Source organism: Perognathus longimembris, chromosome 13 (assembly GCF_023159225.1).
Source record: "Perognathus longimembris pacificus isolate PPM17 chromosome 13, ASM2315922v1, whole genome shotgun sequence".
Taxonomy (NCBI): domain Eukaryota; kingdom Metazoa; phylum Chordata; class Mammalia; order Rodentia; family Heteromyidae; genus Perognathus; species Perognathus longimembris.
The window spans coordinates 59,941,042-59,966,792 of NC_063173.1; the positions used below are offsets into that span (position 1 = coordinate 59,941,042).

At 48.6% G+C, this 25,751-nt stretch overlaps 1 protein-coding gene across 3 annotated transcripts in view; it reads right to left on the bottom strand.

Annotated features, from left to right (window-relative positions):
• Positions 1–256: 256 nt before the first annotated feature.
• Chka (choline kinase alpha) overlaps positions 257–25,751 on the bottom strand; it is a 43,080-nt gene continuing 17,585 nt past the window's right edge. The window contains exons 3-13 of one of the 3 annotated variants that reach the window (XM_048359720.1): positions 18,917–18,946; positions 17,907–17,960; positions 10,345–10,458; positions 7,771–7,904; positions 7,321–7,425; positions 6,583–6,641; positions 4,907–4,994; positions 4,701–4,809; positions 2,987–3,093; positions 2,571–2,652; positions 257–1,124 (exon numbers count right to left, since the gene is read on the bottom strand). In XM_048359720.1, the coding sequence (XP_048215677.1) occupies positions 1,065–1,124; positions 2,571–2,652; positions 2,987–3,093; positions 4,701–4,809; positions 4,907–4,994; positions 6,583–6,641; positions 7,321–7,425; positions 7,771–7,904; positions 10,345–10,458; positions 17,907–17,960; positions 18,917–18,946 (942 nt within the window). In that variant the 3' untranslated portion in view covers positions 257–1,064. The remainder of the gene's footprint in view (positions 1,125–2,570; positions 2,653–2,986; positions 3,094–4,700; positions 4,810–4,906; positions 4,995–6,582; positions 6,642–7,320; positions 7,426–7,770; positions 7,905–10,344; positions 10,459–17,906; positions 17,961–18,916; positions 18,947–25,751) is intronic. The other 2 variants (XM_048359718.1, XM_048359719.1) reach the window with 2 other exon arrangements.

Sequence of the window (25,751 nt, forward strand, 5' to 3'; positions counted from 1 at the left end):
CTGACCCAAGCGCGCCTCAGTGCCTCCGCACACAGCTGCCTCGCCCCTCGCGAGCTCTGCGCGTGGCCCCGGCAACATCTGGAGGGAGGCAACGAATGAGTTCTGGGTCAGAAACCTGGGGCTCTGCCTTCTGGGCCCGGACTTGCAGAGGAGGCCAGGGCTGGAGAGAGCCCCAGCTGGCGCTGGCGGGGCCTACACTGCCTGCCCAAGAAAAGGAGCCCTCGTGGGGTTAGGACACACGCAGAGCAAGAGCAAGGAGGATTTTAACTTTTTATTTATCTGTACAGTACAGTCCCTGGTAGCAGAAATATATGCACAAAAGGAAAAAAATGAAGAGTTTAGAGTAGAAAAAAGAACAATGTTCCCACTGGACATTCAGTATGCGGGGATTTCACAGTTCTGGACGCCTGCGCCCCCAGGCGGCCGTCTCCGGGGGCACCAGGGGCAGGGAGAGGACGCGAGGCCAGAAGCGGGCCCCTTGCGGGGAAGGCCAGCGGCAGCGGCACGTCAGGATGTCCTGGGCAAGATCCTGAGAAGCCGCGGGTGGTAGTCCCAAGCTCCAGGCGGCGGAGGAGGGCGAGCATGTTTGGGGGCGCTGGGCCGCAGTCCCATGGCCGCACCCACCGGCAGAGCCTCTTCACAGTGTGTCTGCTGGCTCCCGTCCTTGGGGTGGAGACAGCCTGTCTCCAGCGTGTCACCACACACGAAGGGCCGGGCCATGCGCTCCAGCGTGAGACATGTGCATCAGGATCGACCAAGGGACCCTTGGTGACGCTGCTCACTTGCTGGGGGCTGTCAGGCTGCAAGCCTTAACCCAGAACATAAAACGCCCCCTCCGGTAGAAGGGTCTGAGATATTGCACTATATTTCTGCTTCCTAGTGAGATCGTAAACGAGATAGGGAAGAAATGTTACTCCACTTAGTACAGTCTTTAGTATCATACACATCTGTGCGCAGTAGGCGAGACGTCTGAGGCCTCGGTGCCCAGTGCCGGGCTGCAGTACAGAGGGGCTGTCCTGGCGGCCTCCCGCAATCCAGTGGGGTGAGGGGTGGAGTCCTCCCCATCACACCCCAAGCTTCCTCTTCTGGTCGAAGTAGGCATCAAACCTGGCTTGTGCATACTCCTGAGACAGGAAACAAGAAAGGCCTCAATACTGCCCCTGTTTGCCAGGACTCTGCCCTGCCCCCAGCCCGGGCGCAAGCTCCCAGCCCTGCCCCCCCTGCCCCTCTGCTCACACAGCAGCCACAGTCCCGGAAGGGCTCTCTGGCTCAAGCCTGTGCAGTTCCGGGGCTGCTCACCTGGCAGAGCAGCAATGGCACACCCACCTAAGGGTGCTCTCCCAAAGCAAAAAGGGTGCGCAGGTGGAGAGCACGCCACCACAGAGATGGGCCTGCTTTGTGCACCACCGGCCTCAAGTTATAAGGAGCACTTCCCTGGGCAGGGCGAGAGACGGTGCTGCAAGCAGACACTGCCAGATGCCCCAACACAGGGCTTCCCTGAGGACCTAACAGGGGCGATGTCCCCAACACAGGGCTTCCCTGAGGACGTAACAGGGGCGATGTCCCCAACACAGGGTTTCCCTCAGGACATAACAGGGGCGATGTCAAAGACAGCTTTTTTCTTTCTTTGGAGGGTGCCCAGTCTACAGCTCCACTTCTGGCTTTTGGTAGTTAACTGGGGATAAGAGTCTCATGGCTTTTCCTGCCCGGACTGGCTTTGAACTGCGATCCTCAGATCTCAGCCTCTTGAGTAGCTAGGATTACAGGCTTGTGCCACCAGTGCCTGGCTAAGGACATTTTTTTTTTTTGTCTTTTTCTTTTTTGGTACTGGGGATCGATCCCAGGACGTTGCACTTGCTAGGCAAGCGCTTTGCCACTGAACTACATCCCAGCCCCTAAGGACATTTCTTGATGGTTTTTGTTTTTTGCCAGTCCTGGGGCTTGAACTCAGGGCCTGAGCACTGTCCCTGGCTTCTTTGTGCTCAAGGCCAGCACTCTACCACTTGAGCCACAGTGCCACTTCTGGCTTTTTCTATATATGTGGTGCTGAGGAATGGAACCCAGGGCTTCATGGAAACAAGGGGAGTACTTTACCACTAGGCCACATTCCCAGCCCCAGGACATTTCTTAATATTAGGGAAAATGGCAGTCTTGCTTGGTGACAATGTGCTGGATGGAGGTCGTGGTTACAAAGCTGGGAGGTCTAACTCTAAGCACCAGCTTCCAACTCAAAGCTAAGTATTGCAGGTTACAGTTTGGAGTAGTAATAGATGAATAAAAACCTCGAAGGCAGGGGTGGCACCCTCCACCCCCACGCTGTTACTCAGTGTCCTCCTGTTGGAAGGGACCAAGTGAGGCCAGGGGCTGGCCAGCCCAGCCCAGGCCCCCTCTGAGAGCAAGCTGACCTCCAAGGTGATCGAAGCCTCACTGGGAAGCTCAGGGAGCCACACTGGGCGGGTGCCCCAGGTCACTGAACTTCAGGACTAGGTGACCCCAAGTACCAGTCAGTTGCTGCAAGCCCTCACATACAGTACTTTTCCCCAGAGAAGAGAATGGCCCCTTTAACATACCATGTACCCGAATTCAATGGAGGAAATCTTAGCCTGTACAATGGACCAGAGTCCCCAGAAGAAATGGGAGGCGAGGGCAAACCTGGAATCACAAAAGCAAGAGACCCACGTGAGCTGTGCGGTGTCGGGCACCCTGAGGGCCTGTGGGATCCTGGGAGGCCACCCCTGGCCAGCAACAGGTTGACTTGCAAGTACAGTATGCCTGCTGCCTGGGTCATGCACACCGTGACACACACAGCAGAGACTGCTGGTGTGCTTTGCTCCCAGTGTGAGGCGAAGCACGTGCACGCAAGGAGGAGCTGCTCCTGGAACGGCGCAGAGGCGCAGAGGCGCTCTCCCGTGCCAGCCCCCAAGACTCTCCCTATGCCCTGAGCACCCCCATTACACTTTCTAAAGCACAGACGGACAGAAGTTACCTGTTGACTTCAAGCAACATTTCCTCTTCAATAATGGATTGTTCTTCACTACTGAGCTTCTCAAAATCACTTTGGAATGTAGTCAAGTAACTGGAAATAAAATGGAGCTTAAAAAAGAAGTAACTGGGTTAGATCAATGATGGCTAGCGCCAGGCCCTGCCACGCTCCCTCGAAGCGCACACACGGCGAAGGGCCACCAGGGCCCGTCACGGAGGCCCCTCCGCATGCCCACCCGGGGCTGGCATGCAGGGCAGGCTCACGGCCTGGGGCTGTCACTTGGGGAGCAGACGGTTCTGTCTTCACGGGGCCCACACTTATGTTTTCACTGGTGTCAAGGCAAGATGGCCAGCTTGGAACCTTGTCCCAACAGGCCAGCACTGCTAGCGGCTGCCAGGAGGATGAGGTGCTAGGGAGCCCAGCGCATGGTGACCTGGGGCGCCAGCAACATTACAAAACACACAATCCACTCAAACAGAAGCTCCCCAGCCTCTGTGGAGGGCCACACTGAAATGTCCACGCTAGTTAAAGGGGTATCTGAGAAAACTACACACTCATGTGGAATCTTAAACGGTACAGAGCATAGAATAGGGGACCTTCCTTAAGTTTTTGCAGTGACAAAGCCCTGCAGCTTGCAGTAAAACAAATCTGCCTCTGACCAGTACGCGCCCTCTAGTTTACGGGGCCACTCACTCCCTGTTTCTCTTGCACCTGGTGAGAATTCAACTTCTGATACTGTGACCTTCTCAGGCCAACTGTGGCATCCCACCACGGTCCAGTCGTCATGACCCTGGCTGCCCTGCTCTGCGCATGCTCAGCTGCCTCCTGCCCACCCAGGTGTGCAGGACGAGGAGCTGTCGTGCAGCAGTGGGGGTCCAGGGTGGTGAGGGGCTGCCACGTGCACTCAGGGTGAGCTAGCTGCACTTCTGCCTGCACTGCAGCTGGGAGCCTCCAGCTCGGTGGGCTGTGCACTGGAAGAGGGGATCCCAAGAGGAGAGGCCATGAGAACCCATCCTTGAGTGGCGGGCCGCCTGGAACTCAGGGCAGGAAGGGAAACTTCACGCGAAGGGCACTTGCTCCAGCTACTAGATCACAGGCTCAAGATGATGTGACTCCCCACGAGAGACGAGCGGAGGAAGGGCAGCAGTGCCCAGACAGAAGGCTGCGGGCACAGCGGAGGCTGCCCTTGTGGGAAAGAAACACTGAGGCCACACAGAGACCATGTTCCCTCCGCACCCTAACGCAGAGCCCAGTTCACACTCAACAGAACCAAGTGTGTGGTGCGGGTTTTCACTCGGGGGAGTCAGTCCAAGGGCTTCTGCATGCCACCTGCGCCTCTGAGCTGCGTCCCCACATTCTTCCCTTGAGTCCAACTAAGTTGCCCAGGCTGGCCTCCAGCTACACTCTTCCTAGCCTGCTGAGTAGCTGGGATTACAGGCAAGAGCCATGATGCCCAATCAAAGTAATGCATCTTAATACAAGCAAAAGGTTTTCCTAATCATATTACAACTTAAACACAGCACTTTTAAGGCTAGGATAGGGCTCAGTGACAGAGTACTTGCCTACCATACAAGAGGTGGTTAGATCGATCCCTAGCACCCCAAAGTTAAAAAAAAAAAAGTATATAAGTGGCTATCTTTAAAACTGACCATGTAATTGCATAAAATTAACTTGTATAAAACTAACTCATTATGTCTACTGAAAATGAATTTCCTACCTGCTGCCTCCTAGTAGGATACTTCTGGAAGTTTGCTTTGAAAAAGGGGTATTTCTCATAGGTGTAATCGTACATCCATTCACAGAAATGATTCCCAATGTCGAATCCCCTGTGAGAAAGAAGACAGGCAGAGTTGTGAAACACACCATGGGGCCTATGGGCTACCTGACTAGGAAGAAAAAGGGCCAATACCACAGGTAAATTACCTGTAATTATAGCTGCTGTATTCAAAGTCAATGAGCATCAGTCTCTGCTTTTCAGAATTCTCTCGGCCGTCCAGCAGTAAGATGTTACCTGCAGACAAGTTAGGTGACAAGCCTGACGTGACAACAGAAGGCTCGAGTCCCTGGACGCAAGAGCTGCAGCAGTTCTGGCCCTGCTGAGCAGTCCTGGGTGACTTAACCTCAGTCTCTACACAGACATCACGGCTACAGAGAGCACACACATGTGCTGCGGGGCGGGGGGTGGGGGGGAGCTGCAGAGAGGCTGCCGGGTCACCCAGCTAGCTCACTGTGAAGCAGAGCCTGGCCCGTCGCGCTGCGGTGTGGGGCAGTACCTCCCAAATGCTTGTCACGCGGGAGCTCTGCTAGCCTAGCTACCACCACCCTGTGCTGGAGGGGCACATCAGCTGGGGGCTGGGAGAGCAAGAGAGCTCAAGTGCGACTCAAATGTACGGTATTTGCCTAGCATGTGCAAGGCCCTGAGTTCAAGAAAAGAGAGGGACGGAGAGGCTACATCAGCGGGGTAATGAATTAATGCCATACTACATTCTATAGCATGACTATCATGCATTCATATCTGGAATAATGATTTTTAAATATATGTGAAATTTTTTATTGATTAAAAAATGTTGGTATTGATTTAGTGCTAAATACAGTGCTGATTTTAATAGACATAGAAGCAATCACTATTAAATTGTGCAACATTTCTTATGAATACCTGAATTTAAAAGAGAGAGAGATTCCAGACCCGTATCTGGAATCCTAGCTACTCAGAAGGATGACATTTGAGGATCGTGGTTCAAAGCCAGCTTGGGCAGGAAAGTCCATGAGACTCTTATCTCCAATTAATCACAGAAAAAGCCAGAAGTGGCTCAAGTGGTAGAGTATCAGCCTTAAGCAAAAGGAGCTCAAGGAAAGCATGCAGGCCCAACGTTCAAGCCCTAGGGTCAGCAAAAAAAACAACAACAACCCAAAAACCCAAAACAGCAGCAACATTAACAACAAAGAGCTGATCTGCTAAGCCTTGCAGTATGCTGTCTGGTGCAGAAAAGAAGGGAAAGGAGGTCATGAGGGGGTGATCTTGGTCTTTCACTGCTGTCTTGGTTGGGTAAAGGAGTCATAGTCATGAGCATGTGTGCACTGCAAGCAGGTAAACATGAATACAAACATGTGACAGAAGTTCAAATGTATCATCCGAAATCCTAAACTTAATGACTTTGTCAGTCGTAGGGCTTCAATTCTAGGTCTGGGCGCTGTCCCTGAGCTCTTCAGCTCAAGGCTGGTACTCTACCAAGTTGGTTAACTGGAGATAAGAGTCTCAAGGACTTTCCTGCCCAGGGTGGCTTTGAACTGTGATTTCAGCCTCTTGAGTAGCTAGGATTACAGGTGTGAGCCACCAGTGCCTAGCAGGACTATTCCTTTACATTTTTCTCATGTAAGCATTTGGTATTTTGCTGAAAATGAATGTTAATACCCCACAGATTTTTCTAAAACTTGCTTCTTCTCTTAGTAAATACCAGAGAATTTTCTGTTGGCAGGCTAAAACCCCATGTGATTGCTATAAAGGTTGCACAAGACAGCCTCAAGCTGTATTCCTCGCCACTCAGCAACCTCCAAGTATACACATAAACCCTACCTGAAGCAAACTGTGGCAAGCTTACCTTCTTGACAATCGTTGTGACAAAATACAACTGGAGATGCAGTAGATTCGAGCAATGACCTGGGGAAAAAAAGGTTTACTAAAGCTTTTTAAAGTCAGATGCAAGTAGCCTCTGAGAGCACTCAGATGGGCAGTGCTTCGCTAGTGTCCAGTGCACCGGCGCTAACAGCTTCCATCCGAGTCCTGAAACTGTGATGTGGAGACGAGTCGGCCGCAGCTCAGCCCCGAAATGCCCACAGGGCCCTGTGCGGTGCCAGCTTCCGTGTACACGCTCTTGCCCCGGGGCAGGCCCCCGCAGGCCGCTGCGCTCCTGGGAGGCCTTAACCTGCCCGTCTTGACCTGGTCAGTTTGGGCACCTTTTCCTACACGGCGCTCGTCACAACTTCACAGCATGCCGATCATTCCTTTTTCTTTCTTTCCCTGTTTACTTCTGAAGGGGGGGGGGGGTCAGTTCTAGGGCGTGACCTCAGCCTGGGTGCTCTCCCTGAGCTCTTTCACTCAAGGCTAGTAGGGTGCTCTACCACGGGAGCCACAGCCCCACTTCCAAACATAGGTTTCCTAAGCTTTCTCTCATCAGCTTACACTACCCCCTGCCCCAAGGAGTAGCTTTTGCTCTAGACAACAACCTGTCCTCTGAAAATCTGCTTTTCCATGAAGGCTTCCTGGGCTGATGTCCCAATCAATGCCTGTCCCAATGTCGGGGTTCACAGACCGCATGACTCTACCAGCCAACACTCACCTCAGGCTCTCCAGCTCCAGAGGCAGGTTGTAACTGAGGAGCTTCTGCAGCTGTTTCACTCTGGACTCCCCGGTAAATGTAATTCTCAGCACTTGATTTAGGTATCTGATGGGGAAGGGGCCAGAGAAAGGAGCACAGCTTAGTCCAGCGAGTGTGTTTGTTCTGTCAGGCCTCAGCTACACACTGCACCGGCCCATCCCGGGCCACTCGGCTCCCGAGGAAACATGGCAGGGAGTGGCAAGCTTGTTTCCCCCACCCCACTCCACGGCCTTTTTACAAACAAGTCTGTCTCTGTCCGGGATGAAGTGCCTTGTGCAAGGAGAAATTCACAAGACATCAAAACCAAAGGGGCCTCTGACTAGCTGGCAGGCAGGTACAGATGCCTGCTTTTGTGGCTGCCAGGAACTTCCCGCAAGGGATGAATGAGGACCGGCTGGTGGGACCACTTACTTTTCCATTGTTCCAAAAAGCCATTTGGGTTCCTTATTGAACGGCATTTTCATGCCATGAAATGTAGCCATTTTCTCAGCTATTTCTGCAGAAATATCTGGCAACTTTAATTCTTCAGTATCTAAGCGCCGACTCTGGAAGATAAAAGCGACTTACACCTTGCCATCTGCCCCAGGAACCTATGGCCTCTCCCACCTCAGGAGAAACTCGTATGGGTAGGGTACGTAAGGCTTATTCAGTATATAAAGGCCCCTTAGTGGAAGTGGAGCTGTCCTTAAGCAAAAAGCTCAGGGACAGCACCTAGGCCCAGAGTTCAAGCCCCAAGACCTGCATACACGTGCGCTGTATCCCCACAGACAGGGACCCAGCAATTGCCATGCACTACTACCATGAAGACTATTTCACTGTGAACGCTTCTAAGTATGAGTCCACCCTCACACCCCAATGATCTGACGCCTCCCTTTGCAGTGCTGGTGCGCACGCTTGTACATTCACTAGCTCACCCACACCAGCAACCCTGCCTTCTGCAGCTCTCAGCACCTGGCCCGGCACCAAGGCGGCTTCAGCAGGCGGCATGGACAAGGAGACAGTCACAGAGGACAGACCTCTGGACTCGGCCCTGCCCGGCTGTCCTGGCAGCCCTTCCACAGCAGGCTCGAGGAGCCTGTGGTCCCAGTGTCTCTCAGAGAGCTGACCGCTAGAGCCAGCAAGCATGGGTAGAAGGGATCACACCCCACCTACAGAAGCCACACAACACAGGTTAAATTAAGTGCAGGAGACGATGGAACATGGGACTGCATCCTGCATGACCATGACACGTGTGAGGCTCTTTTATAAGCAGGAACTCACTATAAACTAACAACAGTACAGTGTGGGAGTCACGGATGTGAGCTGTCACATGACTGGCAGCACACAAACTTGTGTATTTATACCAGCACCACCATCACGTTTCATGATGATACTGTGAAAGCTACAATGTCACTGGGTGACTAATAGTGTACTCCAATATGGAATCACTGTCGTACAAGTGACCAACCAACTACACAGGGTGCCACTGACCAACTACACAGTGTACAAACTGTGCTGTATCTGGCAATGTGGAAAATGTAAAGTTAACCTACCCAAAGATGAACAAATCTAATATGCCAACCTCCCTGGCCAGTACAGAGGGGCTCTAGCGGGGGCCGCTAACCATGCTGGCCGCCAGCACCCAGGCCTCTGAAAGATGCCTGAAGAGTCAGGAAGAAACCCACAAGTAACCTACAGGATGAGGAGGAATCAAACCAACGTTTCTTTTTCCCTCTGCCAAGAGTGAGAACCTAAGAAGTGGAACAGAACCACTGTATAGACATGCCAACCCTGGGCCTGACCCCCACTCTGCTCATCTGGCACTACTTCACCTTTTAAAAAGGGGGACCTGTGGTACATGTTTGCTAATAGACAATTTGCTTTTTCTGGCTATAGGATCTCACTTTGTAGCCAAGGCTGGCTTCAAACTGTGATCCTTTTGCCTTAACCTGCCAACACATCCAGCTAAAGGACAATTCTTAAGTTTGTTTTTATTGGGCTTTGTTACTATGGTACACTATTTGTAGTCTTCTGTACCTTGGGTTTCTTCTGCTCAAGGCTAGCACTCTACCATAGCTCCACATCTGGTTTTCTGGGAGTTAATCGGAGTCTTGTGGACTTTTCTCCCTGAGTTGACTTTGAACCACAATCCTCAGATCTCAGCCTCCTGAATAGTTAGGACTACAGGCATGCTGTAATTTATTTTTATTGCTCACTTTTGTGTGTGAGTGTGTGTGAGTGTGTGTGTGTGTGTGTGTGTGTATACATGCATTCTAGTACTGGGGCTTGAATTCAGGGCCTTCCCCTCATTTGGCTTTTTCACTCAAAACTGGCCTCCATCACCACTGCTGCTTGTAATCATAAGAAATGCCTAATGTTGTCTAGTGTATATTTGATCCTCATGCCTGGTAGGGAGCAGAAACACACAGGTGCCAGGCATTAGGCTAAAATGCTTGGTAAAGCATGTGCTCCTGAAACACACTCAGGGTGACAGCCTCACCCAGAAGGCACCAGTGTCGGCCAGAGCAGAACACCCCTTGTAGGGGGATTGTGGAACTGGATAGTGGAGCCTCCACAGACTGGTTGGCTATTGTAAGTTGAGCTGATGGGCACAGCACTCCAGCCAGGTGCCTTCTGTGATGGAGACCTGGGAGTTGGGTGGGGTGGGGAAAACTAAACACTGGAGACAAGCACAGAGCGGCAGAGGCTCCAGCAGGGCTGTGGAGATGGCAAGTGTGGGCGATGCCCACTGAGTCCTACACGCCTCCAGGCTGAGAACGGGGCAGTCCAGGGTTACATCTCACGAGGACTTTTCATTTGGAGGACTATGTCTCGTAGGAACAAAGAAAGTTCTGATTTATACTCACATTTTTTTTGTTTTTATTTCAATCCAGTTTAATAACAGGTCTTACTATTTCAAAGCACCGCGTTTCGGGGTGGGGGTGGGGAGGCATTCGCCTTCTGCCTGTAGCTCATGTCTCACTCACCAGGGCGCTCAAATCTTACCGGGATGAACTGCTCCAGCCGGCCTTGCGGGAAGATGCCATAGAGTTTGGGTCCAAGTGACCTCTCTGCAAGAATGGCAAACATAACGCTCTCCAGCACCATCGCCTCAGTGCCCTAGAATAGACGGCAACAAACAGGAGTTTACTGTGTGCCACGTACCAGCATCAAGAAGCACGCCTTGGGAGCCGCTTCACGAACACGAACCAGAGGCTCTCAATTCACAGTGTGAGCTGGCAGGATCCATGCTTGCAAGCATTATACCACTTGGACGAACTTCAGATTCAAATTTAATGCAGGTTTCTGGTCCCTAGACAGAACAGTATCTGTACTTTTGTTGCTTTTACATTGATAACACGTATGAGTCTCTTAGCAAAGACACGCCACATATCTGATTCAAAGTGACCTGCTCCTTGGAGGGTCTAGTGAAAACCGAACCCACATTGCTGTAGATCCAGTTAAATGTAAGATCTACTGACTATTCCAGAGTCACTGCCTCTTGGTCAAAGCCCAAAGCATACGCTGGCCTGCAGCATTCTGGATTTCACCCTCGCCTTTCCCTAGACTCCAGTGCTAAAGGCTCTATGACAGACGCTCCTATGTTCTACCTTCACCCAAATAACTAATGGGGAAATCTATCATCATTTTGCCTTTCAAAATTCTGTCCTTTTGTCTCGGCTCAAATTCACATGCTTTATCTTTTTCCTTACACAGCAAATTATGGCTTAAGAGTTTCCACCCATTGGGGTAAAGGGGCGAGAAAGAAGTCCTCCTCCAGTTTTGTTTTTTTAAAGCGCTAAAATGCCCCTTTGTACATCACCTTTAAACAACATTTTCTTTAAAAGAACTAAAATGGAGATTCCTAGCTGTTGCATTGGAAAGTCCCCAGTAGGTGTGTTGTAAATAAGTGCTCAGATAGTTCATCCTCTGGTAAGAAATGTATTGTGCAAGAACAAGACCCCAGATGATAGGGGTGGAAGTACTGACACTTCACAACAAACTGAGCCCCCAGGGACAAGCTCACCTGCAACATGGGGATGCTAACACTGGTGAGAAGAAGAAAAGGCTGTCACACCATATTCAAGCACATTTCGTGGGGACAGATGGATTTATTGGTAGTCCCCCACAACTGTGATCTGTCTCCTCTTATGATCCTGAATGTACATGTTTCTAATATGTATCTTCACTAGCTAATATAGTTAATGAGTTCTGCAACAAGACAGGATATCAAACAGGTTTTATTTCTTAGGCCTTAAAGAATATTACCACCAAGTGTCTGTGTAGATGAGTAAGTATTTTCCATAGCTCATCAGCCCCTGCCACGAGGGACCATCTCTGCGGGATGGCTGACCTCAAGCCCACCGGACAGACAGCAAAGCGTTCTATGCATTGATCCATGCTCTCTGCTTCCTAAGAGTGGCACTGCCAGGCAAGACAAGACGGAGCTGGCCTCAACGGGTCTTCACAGTGCTTTGTTTCCATCTCATTTCCCCCAGTTCTATGCCATCCTCCAATTATTTCCAAATAACTGAATTAGGATTCTGTTTGTAGATATCCAGAATTTGGTGAAAATTAAGGTGTCTTTCTAGCTTTCCACACTGTAGTGACTTACAGAAGGGCATCAGAGCCTCAGGGAATCAGGGATAGCATTGTGTATGACACACATAATATCCAATATCAACTGTCCCTTAAGGGCGGAAATGCCAAGTTTACCCATAGGTGTAAGCTCTGCTATACTGCTTTGGAAGTTGAGCACTATGTACATACTAACTATGAAAGCTGCCTTCATTTATGCGGGGCAGCATAGGCCTGGGAAGCAGGTTATATGCTATCCAGACCCCTCTTCAGAGGTGTCAACCATGCCCAGAAATGGAGCCAACAAGAGGGAGAACTGGAGAACTTTGGTTACAAAGATCACTGTAAACATTTGTCCTACAACGCTGCTGTCAGCATTTATCCATGGCAGGATCAGGGCAGGATGGTCTGAAGAGAGAGTGGGCAGACCTTGGACAGGAAGCAACTGAAGGTCACCAAGACAGAAGAACCTTGGGTGATGAACTCATCACCCCACTGCTTATTCCTGCTGCTACTTAAAAAGCTGGGCCGCGGGGTTCAGTCTGCACCTCCACACCAAGCCCCAGACAGCCACCCACTGCTCCCAAGTACTCAACTATTCTTGCTGGCCTCACCTGCTACATTTCTGCTGTGTCCCTGGAAACAATGAGTAAACCTATCAGGTCCCACCTGCACAGCGCTTCCACTCTAGAATTAGAAAAGGCAACCGCAAGTGCAGATGAGGTGGCCGCCATGGGGGAAAAGGCTATTCCCAAGAGGGCACGGGGGGTGCTGGGCGAGGTGCGGATGAGCTATGGGCACTTCTCAAGGAGGAAGCTTGGGCACTGAGGAGTGGGTGGATGGCAGTGAGAGCTGGGCAGACAAGAGCTGCCCTGGAGAGCAGCATGGCTAAGGAGCCCAGCTCCTGAGCCTCGACAGCATGAGGACCACGAAACCTGTGCACTCGGGCGTGCCGCGGGCCCACACCCATGGCCCAGCTCCTCAGGAGATTCAGATCTGAGAATCATGGTTCAAAGGCAGCTGGGGGAGGAAGGCCAATAAGACTCTGATCTCCAATTAACCACCAATAAGCTGGAGCTACAGCACAAGGTGCAGAGTGCCTAGAGCACAAAAGCTCAGAGACAGCACCTGGGCCCTGAGTTCAAGCCCCAGGACTAGCACCAAAAGAATAAAAAAACTAACCAACTTCATGGTGGACTCACCAAGGGACAGAAGAAGAACCAGACTAGCCCTGAGAACTGCGTAACAGCTTACAAACAGACTGTCACCACAGTACGAGTACTACCCATGAGAATGGGCACATCACCTGAGCCCAGGGGCTGCAGAGCAAGTGGGCAACAGGCTGGGTTAAAAAGGATAAATAAGGGACTGGGAATATGGCCTAGTGGCAAGAGCGCTTGCCTCATATACATGAAGCCCTGGGTTCGATTCCTCAGCACCACATACATAGAAAATGGCCAGAAGTGGCACTGTGGCTCAAGTGGTAGAGTGCTAGCCTTGAGCAAAAAGAAGCCAGTGCTCAGGCCCTGAGTTCAAGGCCCAGGACTGGCAAAAAAAAAAAAGGATAAATAAGAGTGCTGGCCTTCATGAAGGAAGGAGTGATGTTCTATCAGACAAAGGTCTAAGAGAAAGAGAAAGACAGGAACATGCCACCGGACCTGGCAACAGGAAGCTGTTAAGCTGGGAAGGGGTACAGAGCGAACAGAAGAGGTGGAAGGATCTAGATGGGGGACATGGAAGCAAGATTGAACTTACATACATGGCTTCACTTAAAAAAAAAAAAAAAAGAGGCTGGCAATATGGCTTAGTGGTAGAGTGCTTGCTTAGCATGCATGAAGCCCTGGGTTCGATTCCTCAATACCACAGAAACAGAAAAAGCCAGAAGTAGCACTGTGGTTCAAGTGCTAGCCTTGAGCAAAAAAGTTCCAGGACAGTATCCAGGCCCTGAGTTCAAGCCCCAGGACTGGCCAAAAAAATTGGAAGTGATATTTTTAGCCTCAAAAATGCATCACAAAGTCTGACACTGGTGGCTCAGATTGGAGGATCATGGTTCAAAGCCACTCTAGACAAGAAAGTCCATGATACCCTCATCTCCAATTAACCACCAAAAAGCCAGAAGTGGAACTCTGGTTCAAGTAGTAGAGTGCCAGCCTTGAGCCAAAAAGCTAAGTATAAGCACCCAGGCCTGGAGTTCAAGCCTTAATACCAGTACATGCACACAAAAGGCAGCACTTTTGTAGTACTCTAACCAAAAATACTTAGGCTCATCCTAATCATGAGGAAACACTGAACAAAGCAATGTGCAGAAACTGCTGGCACGCTGCCCAAGTATCCAGTAAAAAACGAAGAGGAAGCAGCTAAAACCAGTGGCAGCGAATCTCCTGACACTGAAATGCGGTCTGCAGCTTGGCTGTTACAAACGCACCAGTACTAATGCCTAGTTGTGATGGGCGTGTGGAAGAACAGCATGAGAGAATCAAGAAAGAGGGTAACGGGGAAAAAAGAGGGTAGGGGAACTCTCTCTACTGCTTTTGCAATTTGTTCTACATGCCTGAAGGCTGGTTGAAAGGTTAAACGGTAAAAATAAATTCATGGGGCTGGGAACGTGGCTTAGCGGTAGTGTGCTTGCCTAGCATGCATGAACCCTGGGCTCCATTCTTCAGCACTACATACACAGAAAAAGTTGGAGTGGCGCTGTGGCTCAGGTAGAGTGCTAGACTCGAACAAAAGGAAGCCAGGGACAGTGCTCAGGCCCTGAGTTCAAGCCCTAGGACTGGGTAGCTAGCTGAATGAATGAATGAATGAATGAATGAATTTGTAGAAAAGGTTGAAAACCAAGCAATGTAAAAAATGTAATTCTATATGGTGGGAATATATTACATTACTCTACACTTTCCCAAGCTTTCAAAACGCAATTTTTTAATGTGTGCTGGTCCTGGGGCTTAAGGGTCTGGTTACCGTCCTCTGAGCTTTTTCGCTCAAGGCTTTACAACTTGATCCACAGCTCTACAAGGGTCTAATGGACGTTCCTGCCCAGGCTGGCTTTGAACTGTGATCCTCAGATCTCAGCCTTCTGATTACAGGACTACAGGAGTGAGCCGCCAATGCCCAGCTTCAATTTTTTATTTTTCCTGAAAAAAGAGACTGGGAAGCTGAAGATACAGCTCAGGGCTGAGAACGTGTGTAGTGTTCACAAGGCCCTGGGTTCCATCCCCAGCACCACAAATTACAATGAAATAAAGTTGCATAGAGGTAAGGGAAGAGCAAAGGAGACTGGGAAGTATGAAAGCAGATTCAGCAGATTCTGACTCAAGAAATCTTGTCAGCTCTGAAGAGGCTTTAGATCATTAACATCAAAAAGCTTATCAATAAAAACAAAAGAAAATAGCTGAGCACTAGAGGCTCATGCCTATGATCCTAGTTATTCAGGAAGTTGAGATCTGAGGTCTACAGTTCAAAGCCAGCTCAGGCAGACACATCCTAGAGACTTTTATCTCCAATTAACCAGCAAAAGCTGCAAGTGGAGCTGTGGCTCAACTCAACAAAAAAAGCTAAGCAAGAGCATCAAGTCCCGAGTTCAAACTTTAGTACTGTGTGATAGGTAGACAGACAGGCAAATAAATATTTTTTAAGGAAAAACAATGTTATCAAGAAGAGGAGCAGAGGGCTGGGGATATGGCCTAGTGGCAAGAGAGCTTGCCTCGTATACATGAGGCCCTGGGTTCGATTCCCCAGCACCACATATACAGAAAACGGCCAGAAGTGGCGCTGTGGCTCAAGTGGCAGAATGCTAGCCTTGAGCGGGAAGAAGCCAGGGACAGTGCTCAGGCCCTAAGTCCAAGGCCCAGGACTGGCCAAAAAAAAAAAAAAAAAGAAGAGGAGCAGAGTTGGAGAGGGGCTGGGGAGGAACGCCCTATCACTGCAGAACAGGGTCAGTGATGACAAACTAAGAAGTGGGGCTCTTCCCCAGAGGAACTGGGGTGGGGACACAGGGAAGAAGGTCCTTCAACAGGGAAGGTCAGTGGAAAAGATGATGCAAACACAGAAGGCTTCTTTGAGGTGAAAGGATGATGGTGAGAGAGAAAGAAGCAGCCATCAAGAATAAGGCTCACTGCACGCTTAGGTGCAGGCAGGGAGGTCAGAAGAGAAAACAAGGCCTGCCAGGCAGGGTGGGTTAAGTACCTTGGGCTAACAGACCCCTCCTGGTTTTGTGTGGCTCTCCTGCAACAGACAGTTGCAGCCACTTTACACAGCACGGAGGAGCAGGATTACACAGGAGGGGAGTGGAAGCTGCAGCCAAGAACGTGTGGAAGGAAAGGCTCCTGAGGGCAGAGCTGTGTCCTAAAGCGGCAGGAAAGAGGGCTGATGGAAGGAAAGAAGGTGGTGGTGTCTCAGAGGTACACAAGCAGGCTGGGAGGCCAGTAGGGGGTGCACTGGAGAAGAAGGCAGGAGAAACGGAGGGGAAAAGTTGGTATGGCCAGATGATGATGGCAGGAGATCTTCAGAGAGTGAGGGCAAGTGGCAGCACACCCACAGATGATGGCTGCAGGGGGGGGGACCAGGGCAGGTGCTTCAGAGGAACCAGAGTTTCAGATGGAGGAGAAATGGCTGAAAGAAAAGGAGACAGTGGCCCCACCTGTGGCCTGAGGCTCCTCTAGAGAATACTGTGAGGAAAGGTCCTACGAGAGGCAGGAAGATGTCCACAAGAGATGGCTCTTCAGTCCAAGATGGACAGTCAAAGAGGCTCAAAGGAAAACAAAACCAGCTCTTCTACTCTCACTGCCAATTGTCTGTGGCAGCCAAGAGATCACAGACAAAAATCCAACTCCCGGGCTGGGAATATGGCCTAGTAGCAAGAGCGCTTGCCTCGTATACATGAAGCCCTGGGTTCGATTCCGCAGCACCACGTATACAGAAAACGGCCAGAAGTGGCGCTGTGGCTCAAGCAGCAGAGCAGTAGCCTTGAGCAAAAAGAAGCCAGGGACAGTGCTCAGGCCCTGAGTCCAAGGCCCAGGACTGGCAAAAAAAAAAAAAACCAACTCCCTGTGGGTTTTACTAGAGGATGTGGAGGTATGCTGGGACTGATGGAGCCGAGGCCCCGGGGCAGGCAGTGCAGGTGCACCTGAGGGAGGTTTAGAAGCTCACCTAGGCAGACGCATGGCCCGGCCCCATCATGACCCCCTGGCACCCGCATGCCCCTTCCCTACAGGCCTGTACACGAGAGAATGATGGAAAGGCCTCACTCCCCAATGTGGAACGCGCCCCACAGTCCTGTCTCACGCTCCGTCTTACAGTCTTCAAGCCCCCTGCATGTGTGCATCTCTGAGCATGGCATCATTTTAGCTCAGTCTCCAAGTCCACTCTGGCCATAGGCTCTACATCGCTGCTTTTCCAGGAAAAGAGGGTGGTCATTAAACAACCAGGAAGCTCGCTCCCTGATGAGAGGCATGGGAACAAACAAAGATGCACTGAACTGTCAGGAGTCGGGTGCCAGTGCTCACACACTGGCCCGGGTGCCGGTGGCTCACACCTGTAATCCTAGCTACTCTGGAGGCTGAGATCGGAAGATCATGGTTCAAAACTGGCCAAGGCAATCTGTGAGGCTCTTCTCTCTAATTAATCACCAGATAAAGTCAGAAGTGGAGCTTTGGCTCAAGAGTTAAGAGTGCCTTTGTGCCTTGAGCACAAAAGCTCAGGGACAGTGCCCAGGCCCTGAGTTCAAGCCCCAGGGTGAACATACACACACACAAATATTACTAGAAATGTTACCCAAACCTCCATCATCTCTTAGCACCCCAAACACTTTTGGAAATGCTCCTACAAAGACAACTTCACTTTCTATACCAGCAGGAGGAATCGGAGACCCCACGCTCACTCCGGCCTCAGGGAAGCGTGTTTCCAAGGCAGAAGAGGTCCTGCTGGGCCGCATCACAGAGAGGCGGCCAGCAGATTTCACCTCACGCAGATGCACAATGATCTGGATTACTTACTTGAAATTCATTTTCTTTTTGAGCTTGTTCGGATCCCTCTTTATTACAGGACCTCTACGAAGGAGAAAAAGCAAACACTTCCGGTGAGATGGAGAACACTGAGCAGACACTAACTTTGCAACCACCAGAACAGTCAGGGTTCACAAAACCTCACAGGTCTTTAACAAGGGCCTCACGGCCCCCCGTGACTGGCGTGGCGGCGTACGGGCAGCAGCGGCCTCCAGCACGGTGCCAACGCCTTACAAGTGAGGAAAGGGGTGTGCCTCTGAGAGCCAACAGCTGCGCGTCACACAGCCACCCAGGGCACCCTGTACCTTGCACACGCTCACTGTTAGAGCAAAGTCACTACAGTGCTCGCTTCCCTTCGGGCCTTCTAAAGACAAGCGCAGGCCGAGGCTCTCCTCGATTTAGCCACGCGGCTCTCTCAAGTCAACCTGCAAGGACAGGAGTGTGAACACGCCTATGGATGGCCACAGCTGGCACGGACACGGGCGGGCGGGCAGGAAAGCGGGCCCAGGCTCTCCCACTGGCCTCTCCCACATGGGCCCCGCTACTGCAGCCAGTCATGGCTCCGTCCCAACTGTTCCTCCAGCAAAAAGAGGACTGTGTGAATGTTAACGGTCCTTACAGTGATCTGACAGGGTAACACATTAAGGGCTACTTTGATATCACTTTTCTCAATGAAATTGCCAATGACTGTAACCAGGACTTCCACCACACAACCACATCACCAACCGCATGAGCAATGCCCAGGCCGCATTCTGTCATCATGGCCGAGGCTATGCATTTCCAAACCACCCCCCACCCGGTGCTCTAAACCCTTCGTACTACCCTTAATAAGGGGAAGGGCCATATCAACATTTTATACTCAGCTATTATCTCCAAAAAGATGTTATTTTGTTACAATTAAACAAAGCCTGTTTGAGCCAGACCCAAGAGGAATCCCTTAAAGGAAATCTTAAAAAGAATTGTAAAGTAACAGATTCTGACCATCCCATGGAAAAACATACCTTTCCATTCCACAGCTTTATCAAAAATACCTGTACCAAGGGTGGAAAGTGTGGACAGGGAAAAAAAAATGCCACGTTAAGCAACACCAGCTACTTACTCTGCAGCATTCTAAAACCCCTGACACTTTCGCAACCACTCACCCACCACACGGCACACCACATTCCACACAGTTCAGGGCATGTGTGTAAACAGTTTACCTCACTACACGGAAGTAAACAAAGCAAGCATCCATTTTCATAACGCTATCTGCAAAAGGCTTCTAGTGCTGGCTCTCATGGATACATAGTCTATCATATCTGTAACATAGTTAAACACATTTGGAACAAAGTACAGGAAGTACAAATGGGTAGATGACACTTTCATCTGTGTAATCTGCAGACACTAACTGATGAGAAGATGTGACAGGTGAAATCCCGTTACAATGCAAGTGATAAAAATCACTATTACAAAACCCCACTGGGCCTTGGCTGGTGACATGGGATGGTCTGCTGAAGTGCCGAGATAGCATGGAAGCTGGAGCCTCCGCTCCCTGCTCCCCGGCCCACCCTCGCTCAGCAGCCTTAGACTTCCGCCCACTGAGACTTTGGGACTTTGGAACTAAGTGCTCTAGGACTTTCCCCGAGCAAATGAGATGCCTGCTCCCCTCCTGGATGGCATGAACAAACAGGGTTCCTGCTGTACCAGGAACCAAGGAGCCCCCTGTGCAGTGAAGCTGGCGGCCCTGTGGCTGGGGACACTAGAGGGAATTAGGACACGGAGAGGGGCCCAAACAGTCCATGTCCTGTTCCAGTGGAGAAAAGGTCTGGGGGGAGACAAAGTCCTTGTGCTTTGGCAACTTAGAAAATCCCAGTTGGCTTTATAATGCCAGCTCTTCAGTTATAACTTAACACCAACAAGAACACTGAAATGAGTGTTACCAGGCGATACAATGCTATTTCTACTTGCCACCCAGAGGTATTTTTATGTTCTTGATAAGCCCACAAATAAGTATATAAATACATCAATTCATTCATTTAAAAAAAAAACCTTGGGCTTTTGTTCTCCCCAGGCAAAGTTAAGGATAAGGAAAATTTTATAAGCTGATACATATTAATACTTTGTAGTAAAACCATTAAAACCAGGTAGAATAAATAAGTTTAATGATGTCTGTTGTACCGGGATTTGACCTGCACACAATTCTATATGACTATGGTTACTCCTATGCTGTTATTGCTCTAACTGTATCTTCTTAGCAAGATACAGTTAATGGTTACTTAGCTAACAGAAGTCCCTTTCCCTGTCAAATGGTGCTCTAAAAAATAAGTCACTTTACCCGACATTACCAAGGGGCTTAGTTCCTAGGCCCACACTTAGTTCCAGACTCACACTCCAGCTTGCTTGCTCACAATCAGTGCTCTACCAGTTGAGCCACGGCTCCAGACTAGTCTGGCTTTATGCTGGTTAACTGGAGAAGTCTCGGGCTAGCTTGGAACCTCGGTCCTCCAGGTGTCAGCCTCCTGAGAAGCTATAATTACAGGTGTGAGCCACCAGCACCCAGCTCAAGGCCACTCCTTTTTGGCGCCAGAAGTGGCCATAAATAAATTCCATCAATAATTTCCCCACTCACCCCAACTGAATGCGTGACTTATACCCTAAGAGCACCATGGTGAAGGCAAGATGGACTTCTGTAGTATGCAGCCCTGTGTTCTGTTTCCTCAGTACAAAATGCCCTACAAGCAAGAGCAAAGCCCGGAAAGATCACAGCAGATTCGACAGACATGAACGTGAGAGGAAGCCTCCTCCTAATCAATCTCTCTCTCTCACACGCATGTACACACACATACACACTATCAGAGTCAGAAAGGCTTTCTGTCAAAAAAATAAAGAAAGAAAGAAAAAAAGAAAGAAAGGCTTTCTGTCCAGGAAGACAGGAAGTAAAGTAAGTTGTGGAATTCTTTGCAGGGGCAAGTATTAAAACATTGTATCAATATTTAGCACAACTTTATACTTTCTTCTAACTTTCAAGTTAATTAAAAATAATCTTTTGTAAGTTATAAAACTTGTATTTCATGTTTATTAGAAGTCTGAATAATGCTTATTTTACTTAAATTACATGTGTGCATGCATGTGTGAGATGCTGAGATCAAAGCCTTGTGAACACCAAGCACAAGGCTCTATTCCTAGCCCTCATTTTGTTTGTCTGGGAACATGATGGCAGTCATTTAAGATAATATATCACATGTAAATACATACTAAAATATTTACAGAATTTGCTTCAAAATAGCTGAGGAAGCAGATGAAGGAAGACAAGGGACGGTGGTCACCAGGTGGTCACCACGGTGGAGGACACGTGGGTGCACCGCCCCTCTACACTCACCTGAAACTCCTCATAGAGGAGCTGTGCCACGTCAGTACCTAGAGAAACCAGAATGCCCCAAATACACCCAAGACACCTAACTACGAATTACACACCTTATGAGGTGAATTCTATGTAATGAAGCATACTCTTGCCAATGCTGCTTCTCCCTTTTTAATTCACTTTTCTCATTTTACACTTGGTTTTTCAAGAGAAGCTAGAAGTCAGAGCCATGTATTTATTAGTCTGTGATATAGGCTATACAGGTGAAAGTTACAGCAGTAAAAGGGGAGTGTTGGTTACATGTTTAGTTTGGGGTTTTTTTAGTCACAGAAGATTTTTTTAAAAGATGAATTTTTGTTTTATTTTGGTTTTGGTGGTGCTGGAGTTTGAGCTCAAGGCCTTGTACTCACTAGCTCTTTTTGCTGTAGTTAATTTTTGGATAGGATCTCACATTTGTTGCTCAATCCTCCTACCTGTGTTTCCCGTATACATGGGACTGTACATGTAACCACCAGGCCTGGCTTATTTGTTGAGATGCAAAATACTGGTCATTATTTATCCAAGCTAGCCTTGAACTGAGATCTTCTTAGTAAAATATTCCTCTAGTAATGAGGAAGGGCTTATACCCAAGCCACTGTACTCAAAGTAAGTGTCAGTTTCCCCTGGTTCTGTGCAGTAGTGGGGTTTGGATCTAATAAGCTAGTGTAGGTGGCTGGCATTCAGCTTGAACCAAGGTGTCTTTAGAAACCCACTATGGCCTGAGCTGCTCCTAGGATCTAAGAATGTTATTTAAGAAACCAAGTAATCATTATACACAACGTTATAATAAGATAGCCACTATGTCTACGATCATAGCAGCAAACATAGCAGTTAGTGCGACTGTCTTGGTCTCCACCACTCCCTCACCAAACCGGAGCACATGGCTCACTCTGCTACCACCTCTTTTCAATGCTCTATGTGAAACAAAGAACAGTTGTGGCTTTCTAAGATGCTCTGGGATCCACATAATGAACAAGTAACCCAGCTACTGGCTAGACTAAACTCCTAGGACATCTAAAATGGTCTGGGAAAAGGCCTCAAGGCCTCACCTCCCCCTGACTGCTCTGGCCAGCCAGGACCCTGGGGCTGCAAGGTCACATTGAAAGCTAGGAGCTTGGCGCTTGTTTGGCCCTGGACTATGCTGCCAACTTGTGGCTTTGAAAACTTCTAACACCCACCCCAGTGATGGACCAACTTGACTCTCTAGAAGAGGTCTTACTAACATGGCATGGCCAATACTAGAACTACTGGCTATCCTATTTCATCCCCATGAGGTGGAATGAAGAGCATACACGCCACATGCTTTCTGATAACCTTTACCATATGTGGACTCCTTAGTACTGCAATGGATGCTCATCTACCTTCTCCTGACTTGGGGTGGGGGGGGAAGGGGGGAGACTATCCTATTTCTACTGTTTTTTATCGTTTACCCAGCATTCTATAAAAATCTATTACAGAGCATTCAAACTGTGAGATCCCTCTACTTGGGCTGAGATTTGAAGGTCAGGCTCTTATCCTCTGTTAACCACCAAAAACCAAAAGTAGAGCTGTGGCTCAAGTGGTAGAGCGTTAGCCTTGAGCAAAGAAAGCTCAGGGACAGCACACAGGTCCTTCCAAGTTCAAGCCCCAGTGCCTCCCCTGCCCCCACCCCCACACAGTGTGATCCCCACGCAATGACTTACAACATGTAGCCTAAGTGATCTGTTCATGAGCACACAGAATCACAGAAATTGAAGCATGAATGTTCCCTGAGTGCTGAGAGGAGCAGGAAGGAAGAAGAGCCCAAGTACTTCAGTTAAGTTCTTAGGTTGAGGCCCAGTTTTCTAAAATTACTAAATGGTCGTCATTTTCTACTGAGGAAACAGAAGATAGGGATCTGATTTGCCTTGGACAAAAGAACAAAAACAGTGATAATATAGTCAACAACATTTGAAATCTTAATCACTATAACCTCTTTAAACACAGTAAAAACTGTAGCTGGTGCTACTTAACAAGCATTATGATTTTATTTAAAAAAATTAAAACAAAACAAAACATTTCTTAAATCCACAAACTGAAAGAAAGGGATGAGAGCCGTAGAGGATGCTCTAGCTTCGGAGGTCTCATACTATACCGTGAATCGTGTCTGTCACCTGGAAACCAGAGTGCTCCAGGCACGATCGCATGGGCAAGCCTGCAGCAGAGAACACATGCACATACAACTAAAGTGGCACATTACCCACGCCCTCGCTCCACCCGACACAACACATTCCTTCCCAGACAGGGCAGGGCGCCTGCGGGCCAGCCAGGTTCTCAGTATCAGAAATCTGCATTGGCTTTGTGCTCTATAAATGTCACACATTTAAGACCAGCAAGACAAGGACACATGGACTATGTCAAAAGTAGACACAGTAGCCTGTGGTTTACGTAGTTATCAATGAAGGCACAAAGCAGGTATGGAAGGACAATGGGTAGTCATTTGGCAGGAAGGCTTCGATATTAGCTAAGAAACACTAGGTAAGACCAGATGCGAATGAAGCATGGGACAGGGCTGAAGAGACTGAATTCTCGAAGTTCTAACTACTTCAGAAATGGATATAATTGTACTGTACTTGAAGTACAGGAAGTTTTTTTTTTTTTTTAAAGCAGAGTTTATCAAACAACTTGAACTCAGAATGGCCCTAACACAGTAAGGAAAAAAGGCAGTTCAGGCCTCGGTTACCAGGCCTGGCTCCCCCTCAAGGAGCCTAGCCATCAGCTCACTGCACTATCACCTAAATTTCTGCACAGAAATATTTTTAAGCAATTGATTAAGATAGTTTAATATCAATGAGCTATTGCTTATTTTTATTGTGATTTAATTTTTAATTACACAGTGGTTTAGAGAAAACAAAGAAGAGAACATTTTGTTTTCTGAATTCAAAATAAACCTTCTTTTGAATTGCTAATACATATCTGCCTTGTGCCTTAATGCCTCGAACTGTATTACGATTAGTATTCAAACCAACAGTAATATTAGCCTTCTATTACTCAAAAACAATCACACACATTTCTCCAGACAACACTCAAGAGAGACCTGTGATGAGTTACAGACACTCCTGCCCAGGAGGCCGGTCTCCATCCATGCAGAGAAGCTGGCTTAACACAGGGCCACTGTGTGGCAGAGGAGGACAAGGCACTCCTCTGAGACGCCTGCCAACTGGCACAGGTTACATGGAATGAACAATACGTACTGACATTTGTGTCCTCCACAATTCATGATAAATAAGCAACTGGTTATTTGTAATCAGCCACACTTGCTTCTCTGAGAAGGCTGCTACTGGACGCTGCACAGCTCATGTTCCTTCCCAGTACCAGAAAGGAAAAAAATCAAGTTACACTTCCAGCTACTTGGATACTTATAAGCTCTCGTCTAGCAATTACATCACCTTCCCCAACGGCAAAGGCATTACTTACTTCCGAAAACTTCTATTCTACTCTCCTACTTTTGGAGATGAGTTTGTTTTTCATCATCTAGCTAACTAATGAATACAGCCTTTTTCCCATTAAAATTAAAACTTGTCTATGTAAAATGGACATTATAGTCTATGTTAAGATCAGCCCAATCTTTTTTATGTGTAATAATTTCCTACAAATAATGTTGCACAGGTGTGAATGTTATTCATGTTTCCAAAGGGCCTCATTTTGCTCACTTTGTTAAGCATAGGGCTTTCATAGGCCATATCCTGAACGTTAAAACCTCCAGGACACAGGTAGGAAGCTGGTCTATGTCCTATCTTAGAAAGAACGAGGGGCAGGACCAGTCAAGTCTTTGGGGAGTACACACTGTGGGCCCTAACCCAATCAGAAGGTCCTTACTTTGGCTTTCTGGTATTTAACCCTTAGAGAACTGAACCAAAGAGCAGTCATTTTCACGGTCACCCTGAAGATAACGCAAGTTAGACATCTTGCAACACCAAGAGGAAGAAGTATGAGAAAACTGGGAAGCATTTATTTATTTTAACCAAGTTTATCTGTCAATCAGCTGTTAATAAGTGAGAAATATTTCCACTTACTATTTGATTCTCACAGGGGTAAAAAGTTCAAAAGCTTAAAACAAGGGAGAATGGGAAAGAAGGCACATAATAAACTAGTAGTCTATCATATAATTAAACAAAATAGCAAAATATTCTGAGAAAACGCATAGGTCTATCATTATGGGTAGTAGCCGTCAATTACCATCCATCAAGGGAAGAGTTCTGAACCCCTCATGACATTTATGCCATGCCACCGACACAGGGGGCAGCAGTCCTGTCTGGAGAAACTCACACATGGATAGGATGTGCATGCTTTCCTATAAGGCAGCAAGGAAAAAGGAAAGCAGAAAATCTGAGTCGGACTGTATCTGTCCTTACCCCACACATTTACTGAAGTAAGGAAAGATTCCTGGGTGCTCTGTACTTGCTCAGCTCTATTCTCTTAATGCAAATCCTGCCAAT